This window comes from Jaculus jaculus, chromosome 9, assembly GCF_020740685.1.
Source record: "Jaculus jaculus isolate mJacJac1 chromosome 9, mJacJac1.mat.Y.cur, whole genome shotgun sequence".
NCBI lineage: Eukaryota > Metazoa > Chordata > Mammalia > Rodentia > Dipodidae > Jaculus > Jaculus jaculus.
This window is the reverse complement of record NC_059110.1, coordinates 85746420-85768442: the sequence shown is the minus strand read 5'-3', so window position 1 is coordinate 85768442 and position 22023 is coordinate 85746420. Positions and strand designations below refer to the sequence as shown.

Sequence of the window (22023 nt, the reverse complement as noted above, 5' to 3'; positions counted from 1 at the left end):
TTGTTCAGTTCCCAGCACCTGAAGGGCTGGATACAAAAAGTGGCACTTGAATCTGGCATTTTTTTCCTGGCAGTTGTAAACGTGAACATTTTTTTTTCTGTTTTTTTTTTGTTTTGTTTTGTTTTTCTTTTATATTTTTTCTAAACGTGAACATTTTTACACAAATGAATAAATAATGGACTTTTGAAGAAAAATCACTGTATATAGTTGTCAACATAATTTATAGTATAAGACTTTCAGTAAGACTCACTGATCATATTTTTTTTTTGTTTTTGTTTTTGTTTTTCAAGGTAGGGTCTCACTCTGGCTCAGGCTGACCTGGAATTCACTATGTAGTCTCACGGTGGCCTCAAACTCACGGTGATCCTCCTACCTCTGCCTCCTGAGTGCTGGGATTAAAGGCGTGTGCTGCCACGCCCGGCTCATAAATTTTATAAAACTAAAATTTATCTTGTTTTAAATGAAAAAATTAAAAAAATGTTTATTTTTATTTATTTATTTGAGAGTGACAGAGAGAGAAAGAGGCAGATAGATAGAGGATGGGCTCACCAAGGCCTCCAACCACTGCAAACGAACTCCAGATGCATATGCCACCTTGTGCATCTGGCTTATGTGGGTCCTGGGGTTTCATGCCTCGAACGTAGGTACTTAGGCTTCACAGGCAAGCGCTTAACTCTAAGCCATCTCTTCAGCCCTAAAATGAAAAATATTTGTATCTTAAATTATTGTGTTATAAATTCCGAATGTAAGGTTTTTAAAACTTTTTATTTTGACATTCCATATAAAGATCATGAGCAAAGTTGTATGTTCTTGTTAGCCTTTCTTAGCAATTATAATTTCTTTCTTTTACAACTTTCAAGGTAAAACCAGCTGTTCATAATTCTTTTCTTTATTCCTTTCTTTCTCCTTACAGAAATGGCAGGATATTATTAAGGAAGTCAAATTTCTACAAAGAATAAAACATCCCAACAGTATAGAATATAAAGGCTGTTATTTACGTGAACACACAGCATGGGTTAGTATTTGCTCTCTCCTAGTTGTAACTTGTTTCTTTGTTTTTTGTTTTTAAACATAAAAACAGTAAACTATGATCCTAAATCCTCCCTCTACCCCTCCTTTCTCTCAAGTGCCCCTCCGCTTAATGTTGTAGCTTTAGTTGTTTTGGTTTAGCGTGACTTAACCTAGAATATATCCTACCTGCTATAGAAAGGTTTGCACAAACACCTGAAATGTTTGTTTTCCTGGAAGAGGATTATCAGTATTTCCTATAACTCTTAGATAATGACAGTAGAACTTTGCAATTCTATTGAAAATGTTCTCCAGAATTCTTATATGGTCTCAGTAGTACCATTTTAGTCTGTGAAAACGATACTGTTAATTGAAAATGAACATTAACACATTAAACTAGAAAGATCTTAGTTACATTTGGTGCACCCTGGTGAAATTTGAGATAATTATGATTTCTTGTCTGGGTAATACTCAAAATACAGAATTATGACATTATAAAAAATAGCAATGAGGTTTACAATTGTTATTGCAGTAGTGATTCTGTGCTGGTATGTGCAAGATAGGTGTATATATATATTTTTTTTTAATTTTTAAATTTTTATTAACATTTTCCATGATTATAAAAAAATATATCCCATGGTAATTCCCTCCCTCCCCCCTGACACTTTCCCCTTTGAAATTCCATTCTCCATCATATTACCTCCCCATCTCAATCATTGTACTTACATATATACAATATCAATCTATTAAGTACCCTCCTCCCTTCCTTTCTCTTCCCTTTATGTCTCCTTTTTAACTTACTGGGCTCTGCTACTAAGTATTTTCCTTCTCACGCAGAAGCCCAATCATCTGTAGCTAGGATCCACATATGAGAGAGAACATGTGGTGCTTGGCTTTTTGGGCCTGGGTTACCTCACTTAGTATAATCCTTGCCAGGTCCATCCATTTTTCTGCATATTTCATAACTTCATTTTTCTTTAGGTATATTTTTTTATTGACAATTTCCATATAATTATAGACAATAAACTATGGTAATTCTCTCCCCCCCAAGATAAGTGCATTTTTTAAAATTTAATTTTATTTATTTGCAAGCAAAGAGAGATAGAGAACAAGTATACCAGGGCCTGGAGCCACTGCACACAAACTCCAGATGCATGCACCCCCTTGAGCATCTGGTTTTACATGGGTACTGAGGAAGTGAACACAGGTTGTTAGGCTTTGCAGGAAAGTGCCTTAACCCCCAAGCCATCTCTCTAACCCCAATATAGGTATAGGTATGGTTTTGAGAGGAAAAGTTGGATTTATGATGATTCGTTTTTTTTTTTTTTAATTATTCATTTATTTGAGAGTGACAGACATAGAAAGAGGGATAGAGAGAGAATGGGCGCGCCAGGGCCTCCAGCCACTGCAAACGAACTCCAGATGCGTGCACCCCCTTGTGCATCTGGCTAACGTGGGTCCTGGGGAATGGAGCCTCGAACCGGGGTCCTTAGGCTTCACAGGCAAGTGCTTAACCACTAAGCCATCTCCCCAGCCCTCGTTTTGGTTTTTTGAGGTAAGGTCTTGCTCTAGCCCATGTTGACCTGGAATTCAGGCTGGCCTTGAACTCACGGTAATCCTCTTAACTTCTGCCTCCCCACAGAAATGATACTGTGTTTTTGCTTTAAAAGAAGAATTTAGAAGCCGGGCATGGTGGCGCACGCCTTTAATCCCAGCACTCGGGAGGCAGAGATAGGAGGATTGCCATGAGTTGCCACCCTGAGATGACAGAGTTAATTCCAGGTCAGCCTGGACCAGAGTGAGAACCTACCTCGAAAAAAAAAAAAAAAAAAAAGTATTTTGAAGCTTATTTATAGTCTAGGGTACTCAAGAGACTGATAGGAGATCTTTTGAGCACATAAATACCTCCAGTGAGACCTCTGTCTCAATAAGTCTATTTAAAACCTGGAGATTGGCTGGAGAGATGGTGTAGCAGTTAAGACGCTTGCTTGCAATTCCTAGGGACCCATGTTTGACTCTCCAGATCCCTCATAAGCCAAGAAATACAATGAGGCAAGCGTAAGCTTGCACATACCCACTAGGTGGCATAAGCCTCTGGAGCTTGATTTCAGTGGCTGATGCCCTGATGCTCCAGTTCTCTCTTATTCTCTCTGTGGGTGGAAAAAATTTTAAAATCCTGGATGTCAGTGGTACATATCTAGAGTTCTAGCTAACTTCTCAGACTGAAGCAGGAGGATTACTTGAGCCCATCAGAGCAGCCTGGGAAACATAGTAACCATTCTCAAAAATAAATAAATAAATAAACTGTGCATGGTGGTGCACTCTTTTATCCCAGCACTCAAAGGGAGACAGAGGTAGGAAGATCACCGTGAGTTTGAGGCCACCTTGAAACTACATAGTTAATTCCAGGTCAGCCTGAACCAGAGTGAGACCCTACCTGGCGGGGAGAGGAATAAATAAATAGATAAAAAGGGGAGTGGGGTAACCACTTACCTAAGGTTTTGTTTATTTGGTTTGTTGTTGTTGTTACTTCAATTTTTTTAACAGTCTCAGCCAGGCTGATCTTCAACTTAATATATATCCCTGAGGATAAACCTTGATCTCTTGATCCTCTACTTCCAAAGTGTTGGGATTTTAGATATTGGCCATCATGCCCTAGCATATATTTGTCCAAAGAGTACAACTGTCTACCTCTTAACTATTTTATTACTGTAGTTTAATAGTGTAGACTATATATTCCTTTTAAATTATACTTTAATATTGGCTTAGTGGTTAAGGCACTTTCCTGAAAAGCCTAAGGAACCAGATTATATTCCCCCAGGACCCACATAATCTAGATGCATAAAGTGGCACATATGTCTGCAATTCATTTGTAGCAGCTGAAGGCCCTGGCATGCCCATTTTCTTTCTTTCTCTATCTGCCTTTCTCTCCAATAAAGTAAATTTTAAAATTATACTTTAATATATCAATCATATATATAATTACAGATGCAATTACATATAAAAGTATATACAGGTTACAGAAAGGATTACATGCTGCCATTATTAAAAGACAAATGTATTGGTGTAAACATTTTTGTTTGGAGATGGAGTTTTACTGTGTTGCCCAGGCTGTCCTAGAACTTACAGTGTAGCTCAGGATGGCCTTGAACTTAAAATCCTCCTGACTCAGTATCCCTAGTGCTAGGATTATTGGCATGTGCCACCATGCCTGACTCATTGGCATAATTTTATAGTGCATTTAATAAATTGCTAAATATGTAACTTTATTTTGAAAAGTAGATGATGGCTAGAGTTTGTTTTACCTCAAACTGTCTTTATTTCTTAGGTGAGTCATTTCAAATAGAATGCATCTTTATCATGTATTTTAATGCTATTACAACTTTTCTTCCCATTTAGCTTGTAATGGAATATTGTTTGGGATCTGCTTCAGATTTACTAGAAGGTAGGCATCTTTGATTAATTTTTTATTTCATTTATTTCCAAGGGGGGAGAGAGAATGAGAATGGATGTGCCAGGGTTTCTAGTTGCTGCAAATAAACTCCAGGTGCATGTGCCACTTCATGCATCTAGCTTTATGTGGGTGCTGGGGAATTGAACTCTTGTCATTAGGCTTTGCAGGCAAGCACCTTGTCTACAGAGCCACCTCTTCAATTATGTATATTTGTCTTTTTGGAGGTAAGGTCTACTTTTAGGCCAGGCTGACATGCAATTCACTATGTAGTCTCAGGTTGCTCTCAGACTCACAGCTATCTTCTTACCTGTGTCTCCCTAGTACTGGGATTAAAGGTGTGTGCCACCATGGCTGGCACAGAGAGAGAAAGAATGAAAATGGGTGCATCAGGACCTGACACATGTGCCACTTTGTACACCTGGCTTTATATGGGTACTGGGCAATCAAACTTAGGTTTTTGGGGTTTATGGGCAAGTGCCATAATTGCTGAGCCGTCTCTTTGGCCCTAATTTTTTTTAAAATACTATGATAAAATGATAATCCAATTAGACATTATTTAAAGAATATTAATACTAGCTCTGGATTGATGGTTCTGTGGTTAATGTGCTTGTCTACAAAGCTTAACAACCCAGGTTTGATTCCCCAGTACCCACGGAAAGCCAGATGCATATAGTGGCCCATGCATCTGGAATTTGTTTGCAGTGATGATGTCCCTGGTGTGCCTATTCTTTCTCTCACTTCTCTTCTTGCACATAAATAAAATATTAAGATAAGAGTATTAAGCCAGACATAGTGGTGCATGCTTTAAATCCTAGCACTTGGGAGGCAGAATTAGGAGGATTGCTGTGAGTTCAAGGCCACCCAGAGACTACATAGTTAATTCCAGGTCAGCCTGGACCAGAGTGAGACCCTACCTCAAAAAAAAAAAATTGATACTATATAAACAAAACTTTTGAGAAAAGAGTAAAATTCTTAACCTTTTTTAGTTTCTCTGCATTTTAGATGCTATCCTTACCAAATAGACAAGTTTTTTCTTAAACGTGACTTTACAAGCATTTTTCTCGATTCTTTTGTCATTCAGTTTGATCTATTAAAGAAAAGTGAAACTAAAGGAATATTGTGTTATTTTGTTTTAAAATCAAGTAATTGTTTTATATTGTTATGAGGGAAAAATGGCTAAGAATTACACATCAACAACTGTCATAACTGTATATTAGGTGTAAAATTCAGTAGTCATCCTTTTTGGGTTTTGGTTTTTTCTTTGAGGCAAGATCTCACTCTAGCCCAGGCTGATACTGGAACTCACTCTGTAGGGTAGCTGGCCTGGAGCTCACAGCACTCCTCCTATATCAACATCACAGGAAATAAGTCATTGCTTGCCAAATGGTAGGTTTTTATTTTTATTTATTTATTTGAGAGCGACAGACAGAGAGAGAAAGAAGCAGAGAGAGTGCGCACGCGCGCGTGAGAGAGAGATTGGGCACTCCAGGGCCTCCAGCCACCTTGTACCTTGTGCCTCTGGCTTAAGTAGGTCCTGGAGAATTGAGCCTCGAACTGGGGTCCTTAGGCTTCATAGGCAAGCGCTTAACCACTAAGCCATCTCTCCAGCCCAGGTTTTTAAAAATGACTCACATTATCAGCTGTGGTTAAAGGCACTTGCTTGTAAGCCTAAACAATCTGAGTTCAATCCTCCCTAACACCCATGTAAAGCTGGACTTAAAAGTGATGCAGTGCTGGAGAGGTAGTTCAGTGGTCAAAGGCACTTGCTTGCAAAGACTGACAGCCCAGGAAGCCAGATACACTAAGAGGTGCATGTGTCTGGAGTTTGTTTGCAGTGACAGGAGGCCCTGCTGCACCCAAACTCACTCACTCTGTTTATGCTTTTTCTCTTTCTCGAATGAATGAATGGATGGATGGATGGATAAGTGGGTCGGTGGGTGGGTAGATGGATAGATAGATAGGAAGAGAGAAAGAAAGAGAGAGCGAAAAAACTGTGATGCATGGCCAGGCATGGTGTCACACACCTATTAATCCCATCATTCAGGAAGCTGAGGTAGGAGGATTGCTCTGAGTTTGAGACCACCCTGAGACTGCCTAGTGAATTACAGGTAAGCCTGAGCTCGAGAGAGAGGCCCTGCCTAAACAACAACAACAACAACAAAAAAGTGATGTACATGTATGTGTTTCCAACGTGCCTATGACAATGGGAGGCAGAACCAGGAGAATCCTGAAGCTCCTTAACTAGGCCACTATTTGATTTGCAGTGGTAAAAAAGGACACTTGTCTCAGAGAAGATTCAAAGATAGGATGGACTTCTGACCTCCATATGCACACTGTGGTACATGTGTGTCCATACACATAGATAAAAGAAAACCCAAATATCAAATGATTGCTTGATTTGTGTGTGTTGATAAGCCTGTCACTGCAGATGCAAGTACCATTTTTGTGTCTTGCTTTACACGGGTACTGGATGGGATTTGAACTCTGGCCAACAGACTTTGCAAGCAAGTACATTTAATTAATGAGCCATCTCCCCAGCCACCATATATACATGTATGTGTATGTATATATATGTAACAATTGCTTTAAAATACATTTCTTTTTTCAGTTCACAAAAAACCATTACAAGAAATGGAAATAGCAGCAATTACACATGGTGCTCTCCAGGGATTAGCCTACTTACATTCTCATACCATGATCCATAGGTAAGTGCCTTGAAAATCATCATACATTGACAAGCAAGCACTTTGTTTATCAACCCTACATTGTAATGATTTTGAGAGTTTTGTTGATTGTAGTCAAGTAGAATTGTGCAAATTCATCCTTTTTGATTATTCATTTATTAAAAATATAGTTTTTTATAATGACAAGTTGATCTATTCAGGATAATTTTTATCTTGTCTAAATATGCTATTATGCCTTCTAAAGTGTATATACGTCATAGTTTTTTTGGTAAGTTTTTTTTTTGCTTTGTTTTTTGAGGTAGGGTGTCACTCTAGCCCAGGCTGACCTGGAAGTCTTAGGCTGGCCTTGACCTCATTGCAATCCTCCTAACTCTGCCTCCCAAGTGCTGGGATTAAAGGTGTGAGCCACCATGCCTGGCTTCTGGTCACCTTAATATAAACTGTAAACTGCTTATTTTCAGTTAATACCGCATCTGGCTTTCTTTTTCTTTCTTTTTTTTTTTTATGAATTTACAAAAGGTTTTATAACCAAGCAGTATGAACATTTGGGTGTTTAGGTCTTAGCAACAGGCTACTAGATGTGTTCAGAAGGGATCCATTGGTCTTACAACTGAGACCACTGGTAGCACTGGATGTCCTGGAAGCTCTGTGTAATGGGCTATACTGTCCAAGAGTAGATCTCATTCATCTTGATGGTGATGAGTTGAGATAACCTGTATTTCAATTATAGTCCATCAGCTGTTCTGAGCATTTCATACCAACTGTTGGTTTCATAGCTTCAAGTCTTTGTGGAAGCTAAATTCTCTCTTTCAATCTTCTGTTGTTCCTTCTGTCAGTTGAGAGCACTATGGTAAAACTTAGGAGGATGACTAGTTGGTCTTCTGGAAATTGTACTTTTGTTTCCTGGTTTTTCAGCCTGTCTTGACAGTTCTTTCAAAAGTCCCTGATTTTCCCCATCAGTCTGTCTCACCTCTTCTCTTGTAAAAAGAGTAGTTTTTCCTAGGTACTACTGGAGGCTGCTGTGAGTTCATGAGTGCACTGGCTATGTCATGTCCAGAAGACAGTATTCCACAATGCTTTTCTCGATTTTCTGGCTCTTACATTCTTTTTGTCCTTTCTCCAAAGCTTCCCTGATTCTTGGAGGTGGTGATAATAGATGTCCCATTTAGGGCTGTACACCCAACAGTCAGTTATTCTCAGCACTTAGTCCAGTTACGAGTCTTTGTAGTAACCCTCTGCTGAGAGCAGCACTAAAATAGGGACATAAACATAAATATTTAGACAATGTTACTGGCACAACATGTCTGTTTAGGAAAACAGTAGTACTAGCTTCCTGCCTATGACCAATCCTCTTACAGCCTTTTGATTAGGTTTACAGTAGTAGGAATGAATATCTTCTTGTGGTACAGGCCTCTAATGCAGTCAGAAAGCAGTTGGTTACCCATATAGCAGTCATGGCACTATTATACCATTAATTATTTTTATTTCTTCTTGCCTATCTTCTTATTTGATTATCATTTTAAACAGAATTTAATAAAGGAATGTTAAGTAATTTTCTTTGTTCCTTAAACCCAGAGATATCAAAGCAGGAAATATCCTTCTGACAGAACCAGGCCAAGTGAAACTTGCTGACTTTGGATCTGCTTCCATGGCATCCCCTGCCAATTCTTTTGTGGGAACACCATATTGGTAAGAATAGTCTTGTACTGATACTCATTTTTGAAATAATGTGTAATTATATTTTTCCAGGCGTCTTTCCTGAAAACAGAATTTAATTTTGCATAGTTTTACTTGGGTGTTATACTTAGTTTGAAATTTTGCTCTTGCAACTCTTTTTATTTATATTTATTTATTTAGATAGGATCTCACTTTAGGCCAGGCTGACCTGGAACTCACACTGTAGTCCCAGGCTGGCCTTGAACTCACAGCAATTCTTCTACCTCAGTCTCCCAAATGCTGGGATTAAAGGTGTGTTCCACCATGTCCAGTGTTTCATCTCTTTATCCTTGTCACATTTGCTTTCTGTATGTGTTGACTGTGGGAGTGAAAAAACTCACTAACATTCCAGTAGAGGAGATAGACATATTAAGTGATAAATCGTATATTTTCTTTAAATGTTTTTAGTTTTTGAGATAAGATCTCTTGTTGCCATAGCTTGTCTGTACAGCTAAAAATCATCTTATTTAAACTCCTCCTGATTTGACTACTGTGTCTGCTCCTGAGTGAACAGTGAAAATTAATTTTGTGTCATTGTTCTTTAGACTAAGAGCACTTAGACTAGTAGTACTTAAGAGACTCGTTTAGGAAGATTTTTGTTTTGGTTTTTACATTTCATCATGAAAAATATGAAATGTTCCAAAACACAAATAAAAATGATACCACTTACCCAGCTCAACAGCCTTATTAATAACATGGTCAATCCTCCCCTATGTTCTCTTATTTTTTTTTTAATATCCCAAAAATTTTGAAGAAAATTCTAAACATCTACTTTGTGTGTGTGTGTGTGTGTGTGGTTTGCTTGCCTGTGTATATCTGTGTATGTCAGTGTGAATACACTCATGTTCACATGCATGTGGAGGCTAGAGGTTGATGTTAGGTGTCTGCATTTTTTGTTGTTTTTGTTGGTTTGTGTGTACACACACACCACAGTATATGTGTGGAGGTCAGAGGACAACCTCAGTGTATTAGCCCTCTCCTTCCAATAGCTAGCTCCAGGGCCTCTTGCATCCACTGCATTGTGCTATATGTATCTGGCTTTATATGGGCACTAGGAAATTGAACCAGGACCAGCAGGCTTTGTAATCAAGTACCTTTAACTACTGAGCCATTTCCCCTTGGCCCAGGGTCTTATTTTGCCACTGGGAAGGTCAAACTAGCTGGCCTTGGAAACTTTTGGGGATTTTTCTGTCTTCGCATTCTACTTTACATGGGTGCCAAGGATTACAACTCCTTTTTTTTAAAAAAATATTTTTTATTTATTTATTTGAGAGCAACAGACACAGAGAGAAAGACAGATAGAGGGAGAGAGAGGGAATGGGCGCGCCAGGGCTTCCAGCCTCTGCAAACGAACTCCAGATGCGTGCGCCCCCTTGTGCATCTGGCTAACGTGGGACCTGGGGAACCGAGCCTCGAACCGGGGTCCTTAGGCTTCACAGGCAAGCGCTTAACCGCTAAGCCATCTCTCCAGCCCTTTTTTTTTTTTTTTTTTTTTTTTTTTTTTTTTTTGGTTTTTCAAGGTAGGGTCTCACTCTGGCTCAGGCTGACCTGGAATTCACTATGTAGTCTCAGGGTGGCCTCGAACTCACAGCAAACCTCCTACCTCTGCCTCCCAAATGCTGGGATTAAAGGCGTGTGCCACCACGCCCAGCAAGGATTAAAATTCCTGTTACCAGGCTTGTGGAGGAAGTGCCTTTAACCATTGAGTCATCTCCTTGGCCTTACTTTCTACCTTATTTATTGAGATGATCTCTCACTGATCCCAGAGCTCACTGATATGTATCTGTCAGTGAAAGTGGTTTTTTTTTTTTTTTGACTTTTAAAAAATATTTTGTTATTTATTTATTTGAGATATAGATATAGAAATAGGCAGGTGCAGAGAGAGGATGGACATGCCAGGGTCTCTAACCACTGCAAATGAACTCCAGATGTATGCACCCCCTTGTGCATCTGGCTTATGTGGGTCCTGGGGAGTTGAACCTAGATCCTTTGGCTTTTCAGGCAAGTGCCTTAACCGCTAAGCCGTCTCTCCAGCCCACCAGTACGATTTTCTTTTTCTTTAATTTTTATTAACATTTTCCATGGTTATAAAAAAAAATCCCATGGTAATACCCTCCCCCCACACACACTTTCCCCTTTGACATAGTGTAAGTGTTTTTTGCGGTAGGGTCGCACTCCAGCCCAGGCTGACCTGGAATACAATCTATAGTCTCAGGGTGGTCTCGAACTCTTAGTGGATCCTTTTACCAATTCCTCCCAAGTGCTGGGATTAAAGTTATGTGGTATAACACCTGGCCACAACTATTAAACTTTTGATATGTAGCTATTAATCCAAAACCATACATGAAGATAGGAAATATTTTAAGTAAATTGAAAATTTTGAAGAATACTACTGTAGACCAGAAATTTCTTGTGTTGTACCCTAATTGTATCTGTATGCATATATGCACATATATGTGATATTCTTCCTCCCCTGTATAAAAATGAGTTCTCAGGTGTGGTGGCATATACCTTTAATCCCAGCACTTGGGAGGCAGAGGCAGAAGGATCACTGTGAGTTCGAGGGCACCCTGAGACTGCATAGTGAAAGAGTTCTCCAAGAGAATAACACTTAATGATTCCCCTCCTTAGATAGTATTGGTGAACAGTATATATTAATAATAAACTCTGGAAAGTCTTCCAGTAAAAACCACAAAAATTGGGGCTGGGGTGATGGCCCAGCAGTTAAAGATGCTTGCTTATAAAGACTGTCAGTCTGGCTTCACTTACCTAGCCACTCAAGGAAAGCCAGACAGGCATTTGTTTGCAGTGGCAAGTCTCTGGCATGCCCATATACAAACACATGCACACACACGTGCAAATAAATTTTAAATAATTAATTCCTATGTTTACATGTATTAGCCGGAATTCAAACCAGTATTGCTTTTTAAACATATTTATTTATTTATTTGCGAGGGTGAAAGGCAGTTAGAGAAAATGGATGCACTAGGGCCTTCAGCCACTGAAAACGAACACTAGACATATGTGCTACCTTGTGTATCTGGCTTATGTGGGTCCTGAGAAATTAAACTTGGGTTCTTTGGCTTTGCAGGCAAGTGCCTTAACCACTAAGCCATCTCTCCAGCCTTCAAACCAATGTTTCTAATTTTAGTTAACATTATTTATTTTAGGATGGCCCCAGAAGTGATTTTGGCCATGGATGAAGGGCAATATGATGGCAAAGTTGATGTGTGGTCTCTTGGAATAACATGTATTGAGCTAGGTAAGTATTGTTCTTTATTACTACGAAGTAAATTTCATTGTTTGCATAGAAACTGAATTTATTTATTTGTTTTGGTTTCTCAAGGTAGGGTCTCAGTCTAGTCCAGACTGACCTGGAATTCATTACACAGTCTCAGGGTGGCCTCAAACTCATGGTGATCTTCCTATCTCTGCCTCCTGAGTGCTGGGATTAAAGGTATTCACCACTATGCCCAGTAACTTATTAACTATAGGTAACAATAATTTAAAATTTAGAAAAGGGTCTTGTATTACAGGAAATGAAAAAATTGACTATATAATAAATGAAGAAAACTAATCAGTATTCAAACAGCCAGTAGACAATGAAAGTCAGCTAACAGAGCCAGAGTATTACTGTAAACCTATTTATTTATTTATTAAATTCTGTTTAAAATGATAACAATCAAATAAGAAGATAGGCATAAGATCTTGCCACATTCTGCTTTGTGTTTCCTGAATGCAAAAGCAAATTAACTCAAACTACTATGAACCTATTAGGTTATACTTCTATCTGAAATTAATATTTAAATGGAACACACATAGATAGCTCATAAAGCACAAGTTTTCTAATAATGTTTAAGAATCTACCTGGTGAAGCAGAGCATGATTGCACACACCTATCATCCTAGCAAATTTGAGGCCAGCTTAGTCTACATAGTGAGTGTCAGGCCAGTCAGGGTTATATAGTAAGACCCTGTGTGTCTCCCCCTAAAAAAATTCACCAGGTGATGCTTTATCATCCCTCACCCCTCCCAAGGTAGGGTCTCATTCTAGCCCAGGATGACCTGGCACTTGCTCTGTAGTCCCATGCTGGCCTTGAACTCACAATGATCTTTCTACCTCTGCCTCCTGAATGCTAGGATTAAAGACTTGTGCCATCATGCCCAGCTCCATAGAAGGTTTTGAAAGTATTTATGAACTACTTACCCACTACATAGGGTAATTACTTTTTTTTGAGTTAGGTATAGAAATCAGATGTGAGAGCTCAGGCTTGTAAATACTCTGTGGACTGAGGCAGAATGGTCACAAGTTTAATGCTAGCAACTAGAAAAAATTATGAAAAATGATGGGCATATAGCTGAGCCATCTCTAGTCCTAAAATATTTTTTATAAAATATTTTATTTATTTGTTTACAAGCAGAAAGAGAGAGAGAGAAGATAGGATGGACATATCAGAGCCTCCAGCCACTGCAAATAAACTCTAGATGCGTGAGCCCTTTGTGCATCTGGCTTTATGTGGGTACTGGGGAATTGAGCCTGGGTCCTTAGGCTTTGCAGGCAAGCACTTTAACCCATCTGAGCCATCTTTCCAACCCTTAAGAAGTATTTTCATTTATTGTGAGGGGAGTAAGAGTACGTGTGCTTAGGGCCTCTTGCCATTGCAAACAGAACTCCAGACACATGTGCTACTTTGTACATCTGGCTTTACATGTACTAGGGAATTGAACCTGGACCATCAGACTTTGCAAGCAAGCACCTTTTACCACTGAGCCATATTTCCATCCTCAATTTTAAATTTATAACTAATCTTCTTCCCCCATTATTTAGTCTTAAAACCACTAGGTGGGACAGCATAAGTATGTATTTATATCAGTTGAAGAACTGTGTTAACTTGAAGTGGGTTTGAGAATCAGATAAATATAGAAGAGTTCCTATAACATGCTGGTTTCACAAAATGAAAAGTAGATAAAGGCTGTTGTTGCAGGGAGAAGGTCCAGATATCTAGTGGGATGGTGATTAAAGCAATCATGCATAGAGGTGGCTTAGAGTTACTACAGCTCAAGGTGAGGGAGAAAGTGACAACAGTGTGAACTTCCCATTTTGTAGAGTTAATGTTTAAGAAGCAGCGCAGGGAGCCATGGAGTGAGTTTAGATCAGCTGGCCTAGAATAAGACCCTACTACCTCAGGGAAGGGAAAAAAAAAAGAATAAAACAGCTCACTATTTCTACATATAGCATTTTTGGAACATTTGAATGAAACTTGAATAAGATTTGGGGATTAGATGATCATATGAGCATTTAAATGACATGTGTTAGTAAATTAGTGTGTTTTGTTATGGGAAACTGAGGCTCACAGAACTGGCACTGAGTGCAGAATCAGGATGAAAGTTTCTTTTCATGCCAGCATGGGCCCAAGGTAATTTCTTCTCAGTTTATGGAAATACTATTATTGTTTCTAGGGAAATATTTGTTTAATTGTTAAGGGATGGTAGGGGTATCATATCAGCAATTTTTTAACAAGTAGATTTATTTTATATATTTTGCATGTGTGTGTGCATGTGAACATGTGTGCACATTTGTTTGAGAAGCCCAGAATACCAACTGCAGTGTGGTGTCTCATGTACTGTCCACCCTGTTTTGGCACAAGGTCTCTTACCAGCCTGGAAAGTAGGCTAGACTAGCTGGCCAATGAGCCTCAGGGATCCACCTTTTTCTGTCTCTCTAGCACTGGGAGTATAGTGTATGTCACCATAACTGTTTTTGGTTTTGTTTTTGTTTTTTATTTTATTTTATTTTTTTTTATTTTTATTTATTTATTTGACAGCGACAGACACAGAGAGAAAGACAGATAGAGGGAGAGAGAGAGAATGGGCGCGCCAGGGCTTCCAGCCTCCGCAAACGAACTCCAGACGCGTGCGCCCCCTTGTGCATCTGGCTAACGTGGGACCTGGGGAACCGAGCCTCGAACCGGGGTCCTTAGGCTTCACAGGCAAGCGCTTAACCGCTAAGCCATCTCTCCAGCCCTTGTTTTTGTTTTTTAACTCATGGGTTCTAGGGATTGAGCACAGGTCTTTGTGCTTACAAGTCTCAGGCGACCTTAGCTTCCCAATTGATGAGATTACAAGTATAAGCCACCATGTCCTGCTAGAATTTTTTTTTTTTTTTTTTGTGGTAGGATCTCACTGTAGCCCAAGCCAACCTGGAACTTTTTCTGTAGTCCTAGGCTGGCCTTGAACTCATGACAATCCTCCTACCTCTGCCTCCCAAGTCTGCAATTAAAGGCGTACCCCAGACTGGAGGGATGGCTTAGCAGTTAAGGAGTTTTGCCTGTAAAGCCAAAGGACCCAGGTTCAATTGCCCAGGACCCATGTTAGCCAGATGCACAAGGGGGTGCATGTGTCTGGAGTTTGTTTGCAGTGGCTCAAGGCCCTACCATGCCCATTCTCTCTCCCTCTTTCTCTGTCTAATAAATATATTTTTTAAAAAGGTATACCCCATAAATGTGTTTTAAAAATTTGATCAGGTGCCAGGCATGGTGGCTCATGCCTTCAATCCCAGCCCTCATAAATCAAAGCTAGGAATATCACCATGAGTTCATGGCCTGTCTGGGACTACAGAATAAGTTTCAGGTCAGCCTGGGCTAGAGTGAGACCCTACCTCAAAAAAAAAAACAAAACAAAAAGCTGGGTGTGGTGATGCACACCTTTAATCCCAGCACTCAGGAGGCAGAGGTAGGAGGATCTCTGTAAGTTCAAGGTCACCCTGAGACTACAGAGTGAATTCTAGGTCAGCCTGAGCTATAGTGAGACCCTACCACAAAGAAAAATAGATAAGATAGATAGATAGATAGATAGATAGATAGATAGATAGATAGATAGAGAGAGAGAGAGAGAGAGGCTGGAGAGATGGCTCAGCAGCTAAGGCATTTACCCACAAAGTCTAATGACTCAGGTTTGATTCCCCAGTACCCATGTAAAGTCAAATGCACAGTGCTGCATGCATCTGCATCTGGAGTTTGTTTTCTGTGGCTAGAGGCCCTGACATGCCCATTCTCTAGGTCTCTCTTCTCTCTGTTTCTGTATTTCTCTCTGCTTGAAAATAAACGAAATTTTTTTTTTCAATTTATTTATTTGAGAGTGACAGACACAGAGAGAAAGACAGATAGAGGGAGAGAGAGGGAATGGGCGCGCCAGGGCTTCCAGCCTCTGCAAACGAACTCCAGACGCATACGCCCCCCTGTGCATCTGGCTAACGTGGGACCTGGGGAACCGAGCCTCGAACCGGGGTCCTTAGGCTTCACAGGCAAGCGCTTAACCGCTAAGCCATCTCTCCAGCCCAAAAATAAATGAAATATTTTTAAAGATTTATTTATTTAATATTTATTATTATTTTTTATTTCATTATGTATTTATTTATTTGATAGTGACAGAGAAAGAGAGAGAGAGAGAATGGGTGGGTATACCAGGGCCTCCAGCCACTGCAAACGAACTCCAGATACATGTGCCACCTTGTACATCTGGCTTACATGGGTCCTGGGGAATCAATCCTCAAACCATGGTCCTTAGGCTTCATAAGCAAGTGCTTAACCGCTAAACCATCTCTCCAGCCCAATAAAGTATTTTTTTAAAAAAACACAAAAAGTTGATTAACAACAGTATTTTTATATAATCCACACATTTAACTGGAAGTTTCTTTTACAGCGGAAAGAAAGCCTCCTTTATTTAATATGAATGCAATGAGTGCCTTATATCACATAGCCCAAAATGAATCCCCTACACTGCAATCTAATGAATGGTGAGTATTGCTAAGTGATATTGCTTAATATTATGAAAATATAAATTGTAAACTTATCACAGTGATTTAATTTTATGTAGATAAATGTATTACCTAAAGATATATATATATCTTTGGTTTTTCAAGGTAGGGTCTCACTCTGGTCCAGGCTGACCTGGAATTAACTCTGTAGTCCCAGGGTGGCCTTGAACTCATGGCAATCCTCCTACCTCTGCCTCTCTAGTGCTGTGATTAAAGGCATGCACCACCACGCCCGGCCTGAAGATATTTTAATGTAGAGTAGGGGAATAGGCTTAGATTACCCTTTCTTATACTTTTATCCTTTATCATATCTATATTTTCATAGCATATATGTAACTCAATTCATAAGAATAGATATAAAATGATTAATTACAAATGCATAGATTCTTATCACCTATCTTTGAGGAATAGCTTATATTTTATGTGGTATGAGATATACGTAAAATGAAGTTGTAAGAAAAATTGCCAGGTAATTAAGAACTAGGAAGATTCTAATTATAATTATGATGCTATTGCTCTAATCTACCTTCCAGTGTAGTCCTTGATTTGATAAAACTAATTTTATTCATATAAAGAAGTTTATAGAAAAATGATCAATAATTATAGAAGACTAGGAATTTTTGTTTGTTTTTTGAGGTAGGGTGTCACTCTAGCCCAGGCTGACCTGGAATTCACTATGTAGTCTCAGAATGACCTCAAACTCATAGCGATCCTCCTGCCTCTGCCTCCTGAGTGCTGGGATTAAAGGTGTGCGCCACCAGCCCGGTCAAGACTAGGATTTTTATGAGTAGTAAAACATTGTCATATAAACCAGTGTATTAGTTATTTTATTCATTCCTGTGATAAAATATCCTGATTAAAGTCATTCACAGAAAGGAGGATTTGTTTTGGCTTGTAGTGTAAGGGTATAGTCTAAGTATCATGATGGGGAAGGTTTCCTGGTAGAAGCATGAGTTGGCTGATCACATTGTGCTAACAGTCAGGAAGCAACAGAGATGAATGTTGGTGCTCAGCTTTCTTTCTTTTTTTTCTTCAGTCTGGCTCATGGGATAGGTACCACTCATATTTACATAATATGGCTTTTCCTTCCTCAGTTAACCCTTTCTATGAACACCTTCATAACATACACGTAGGTGTGTTTCCTTCTAGATAAGCTGATAGGACTAGCTATTACAACTCTAACCTATCAGCGTGATGACCAAATACATCACTTTTTTTCTTTTCTTTTCTTTTCTTTTCTTTTCTTTTCTTTTCTTTTCTTTTCTTTTCTTTCTTTCTTTCTTTCTTTCTTTTTTTTTTTTTTTGCTTATTATTATTATTATTTTATTTGTTTGAGAGAGAGATGGAATGGGAACACTAGTGGCCTCCAGCCACTGCAAGTGAACTCCAAACACATGTACCCCTTCGTACATCTGTCGTATGTGGGTATGTTGGTCTGGGAGAATTGAACTGGGGTTCTTAGGTTTTGCAGACAAATAAGCCATCCAGCCTTTTTGCTTTTCAAAGTAGAGTCTTACTCTAGCCTAGGCTGACCTAGAATTTAGAATTTATTATGCAATCTCAAGGTGGCCTCCCTCAAACTCTCAGCCATCCTACCTCTCCCTCCCAAGTGCTGGGCTTAAATGTGTTTGCCACCATGCCCAGCTTAATGTTTTAAAGAATATATCTTAATTGGTTTTCTAGATTTCAAGGAAGTCTTACTCTTTTGTTCAGGGTCACTGAATACTCAGGTATAAGAAATGCTGTCTCCATGGGGCTGGAGAGATGGCTTAGCTGTTAAGGCACTTGCCTGCAAAGTCTACTGACTCAGGTTTGATTCCCCAGTGCCCATGTAAAACCAAGTACACAAAGTGGTACATGCATCTGGAGTGCCCTTGCAGAGGCTGAAGGCCCTGTCACAAACAAAGAAAAAGGAAAAAGAAATGCTGTCTCCAGAGAAGATAGGAGTGATGATGTTCTGACACGTGCTACATAGAAAACAATCCAAGGTTATAAATAGACTTGCTCCTTTTGCCTCAGTATAGATAGAAAAAGTTGTGATGTTTAAATATATGGAACACAGTTTTTCTTTTCTAGCATTTGAACCCAGGGCCTTGTGCATGTTAAATACACTCTCTGCAGTAGAACTATATCACATCCAGGGTTATTTACATGATCTCTGCATGGTTAGTTTTGGAAAATGGTAAAGATTTATGCTAGGTATGTGCCTTGATATGTGGATTTTTTAAAAAAGAGGAAATAGCAATATGTTCACTTGATACTTTCCTTTACAATAGGTCTGATTATTTTCGCAACTTTGTAGATTCTTGCCTCCAGAAAATCCCTCAAGATCGTCCTACATCAGAGGAACTTTTAAAGGTCAGTTCTGTAACTCTTATTTTTTTTAACTCTTGAGAAATTATTTTAAAAAATATATTATTCTTTGATTCTAAATCAGGATAATATTAGTTTGTGCTGTCAGTTAAAAAAAAAAAAGAGGGCTGGAGAGATGGCTTAGCGGTTAAAGTACATGGCTGCAAAGCCTAAGGACCCCAGTTTGATTCTCTAGGTCCCATGTTAACCAGATGCACAAGAGGGTGCATGCATCTGGAGTTCATTGCAGTGGCTAGAGGCCCTGGCACACCCATTCTCTCTTTCTCCCTCTCTCTGTCTCAAAATAATAACTAAAATCTAAGAAAAAGAAAGATTTTGGTGTTGGGAGTTAAGCACTGGGCCTCATCTTGTATGGTAAACAAAACAAGTGCTTTACTACTGAGCTACATGCCCAGATCCCTAATTTTTTTTTTTTTTTTTTTTTTTTTGCTGGGCATAGTGGTACATCACCTTAAATCCAAGCTCTCAGGAGGCAGATGTAGAAGGATCATTGTGAGTTCAAGGCCACCCTAAGACTGCAGAGTGAATTTAGTATGAGAGAAAAGAAACTTTAAAAAAATGAGTGTAGGTCTAAGGATATAGTTTAGTTGTAGAATATTTGCTGTATGAAGGAGGCCCTGGAGTCAACCCTCAGCATCCTCCACCTCAAATTTCTCTAAAATAAAATTTGTTTTAAGCGTGATGTTACACACCTACTTTGAAATTGAAGCTAGATGATCACTTGTTCTTAGTTTGAGTCCAGTATAACAAGATCTATCTCCAAACAACAAGCAAAACTTTCTTTTTATGGAACTACATTTTTCTCATTTAGCAATTAAAATATTTTTCGAATTATGTAACTTCTATTTAGCTTTCAACCATCTATTCTTTTATATATATGTATATTTTTATTTATTTGTGAGCAAGAGAAAAATTGGGTGCTAGGGCCTCCAGCCACTACAAAGGAACTCCAGACTCATGCACCCGCCCCCTTGTGCATCTGGCTTACGTTGGTCTTGGAGAATCAAACCAGGATCTTTTGGCTTTGCAAGCAGACGCCTTAATCTCTAAGCCATCTCTCCAGCCCACGATTCTATTCTTTTTTTTTTTAAATTTTTTATTTATTTGAGAGTGACAGACACAGAGAGAAAGACAGGGAGAGAGAGGGAATGGGCATGCCAGGGCTTCTAGCCTCTGCAAACGAACTCCAGACGCGTGTGCCCCCTTGTGCATCTGGCTAACATAGGACCTGGGGAACCGAGCCTTGAACCGGGGTCCTTAGGCTTCACAGGCAAGCGCTTAACCGCTAAGCCATCTCTTCAGCCCCCACGGTTCTATTCTTAAAGAATTACTTCATTTCAGTGTTGATCATCTAATTAATACCAGTAATTATCCTGTTGAATTTAATGCAGTTCCTAAAACCTCTTGAGTAGGCATAAGGAGAGTTTGATTCTAGCTGTTTATCTTAAGTTTAACTGTTTCTGTGTGTGTGTGTGTGTGTGTGTGTGTGTGTGTGTGTGTGTGTGTGTTGTTGTTGTTGTGTATTTGTGGAGGCACACATGTATGGGGGCCAGAGGGTGAAATCAGGTGTCTGCCTTGATTTTTTTCTTCTTCCTTGACCAGTTTTCTTTTTTCCACTTACTCTTCTTTTTAACATGTACAGATGCTTTGAGTTGATTTTTGACCTTGTTTGCTTTGTGTGTGTATGTGTGGTGTATGCATACGCATGTGGACAAATGCACATACCCTATAAACATGAGTTTAGATGCTAGAGGAAGACACCAGGTATTTGTCTCTATTACTTGTCTTGCTTATTTCCTTAAGACATACTTCCTGAAGCTGCTGTTTTTCTGTTAGATTGACTGACCAGGGAGATTCAGCCATTCTATCTCCTCCCATTCCCCTCTCCCCAGCACAGGGGTCATAGGCATGTGCAGTTATTGATTGGCTTTTTATTTGGATGTTGGGACTGAAAAACTCAGGTCCTTATGCTTGTGCAGCAAGTGCTCTTAACCATTGAGTCATGTTCCTATCCCTGATAACTTTGCTTTCTATTTATTTTGTTGAGGCATGGTCCCTCACTTAATCCCAGAGCATCTAGATTTAAGCTAATCTAGCTAGCTCGTTTGTCCTGGGGATTACCTATCTCTGTTTCCCTAACAACCTGAGTTCTATTCTGTAGTACCCACATGGAGCCAGATGCACAAGGTAGCACATGCATCTGGAGTTTGTTTGCAGTTACTGGAGGCCCTGGTGTACCCATTCTCTTTGTTTTGTCTCCCTTCTATCTCTCTGTCTGCTTGCAGATAAGTAAATAACCCTAATTTTTTAAAGGGGCTGGAGAGATGGCTCAGCAGTTACAGTGCTTGTCCACAAAGCCTAATGACTTGGATTTGATTCCTTAGTATCCACTAAAGCCAGATGCACAAAGTGGTACATGTGTCTGGAGTTGGTTTGCAGCTACTGTAGGCCTTGGCACGCCCATTCTCTCTGCTGTCTTTCTCCTCTTTCTGTTTGTAAATAAATTAAAAAATTATAAAATAAAAAGCAGCCAGGTGTGGTGGTGCATGCCTTTAATCCCAGTCCTCGGGAGGCAGAAGTAGGAGGATCACCATGAGTTTGAGGTCAGCCTGAGAATATAGAGTGAATTCCATGTCAGCTTGGGCTAGAGTAAGACCCTACCTTGAAAAAACAAAATAAATAAATTAATTAATTTTAAAAAGCAACATGCAATATCTAAATTTGTATTACTTAATTCACCATCTGTAGATGTATTTTGAAAAAAAACAATGCATGAAATCAGCATTATGGGGGGCTGTGCAAAAACCATTATTTTGGATGTAGGGTCTCATTCTAGCTGAGACTGACCTGAAATTCACTGTGTAGCCTCAGGTTGGCCTCCAACTCACAATGATTCTCCTACCTCTTTCTCTCTGGTGTGCACCACCTTTTTTTGTCATTGTTCTTTTTGTTTTTCAAGGTAGGGTTTCGCTC

The 22023-nt window shown here is 39.3% G+C and overlaps 1 protein-coding gene across 3 annotated transcripts in view; it reads left to right on the top strand.

Moving 5' to 3' along the window:
• The window catches only part of Taok1 (TAO kinase 1), a 183879-nt gene that overhangs the window by 103805 nt on the left and 58051 nt on the right, over positions 1 to 22023 (top strand). For all 3 annotated transcript variants that reach the window (XM_045158532.1, XM_045158530.1, XM_045158531.1), the window contains 7 exons: positions 914 to 1015; positions 4408 to 4453; positions 7071 to 7167; positions 8722 to 8835; positions 12033 to 12124; positions 16563 to 16656; positions 18954 to 19035. In XM_045158532.1, the coding sequence (XP_045014467.1) occupies positions 914 to 1015; positions 4408 to 4453; positions 7071 to 7167; positions 8722 to 8835; positions 12033 to 12124; positions 16563 to 16656; positions 18954 to 19035 (627 nt within the window). The remainder of the gene's footprint in view (positions 1 to 913; positions 1016 to 4407; positions 4454 to 7070; positions 7168 to 8721; positions 8836 to 12032; positions 12125 to 16562; positions 16657 to 18953; positions 19036 to 22023) is intronic.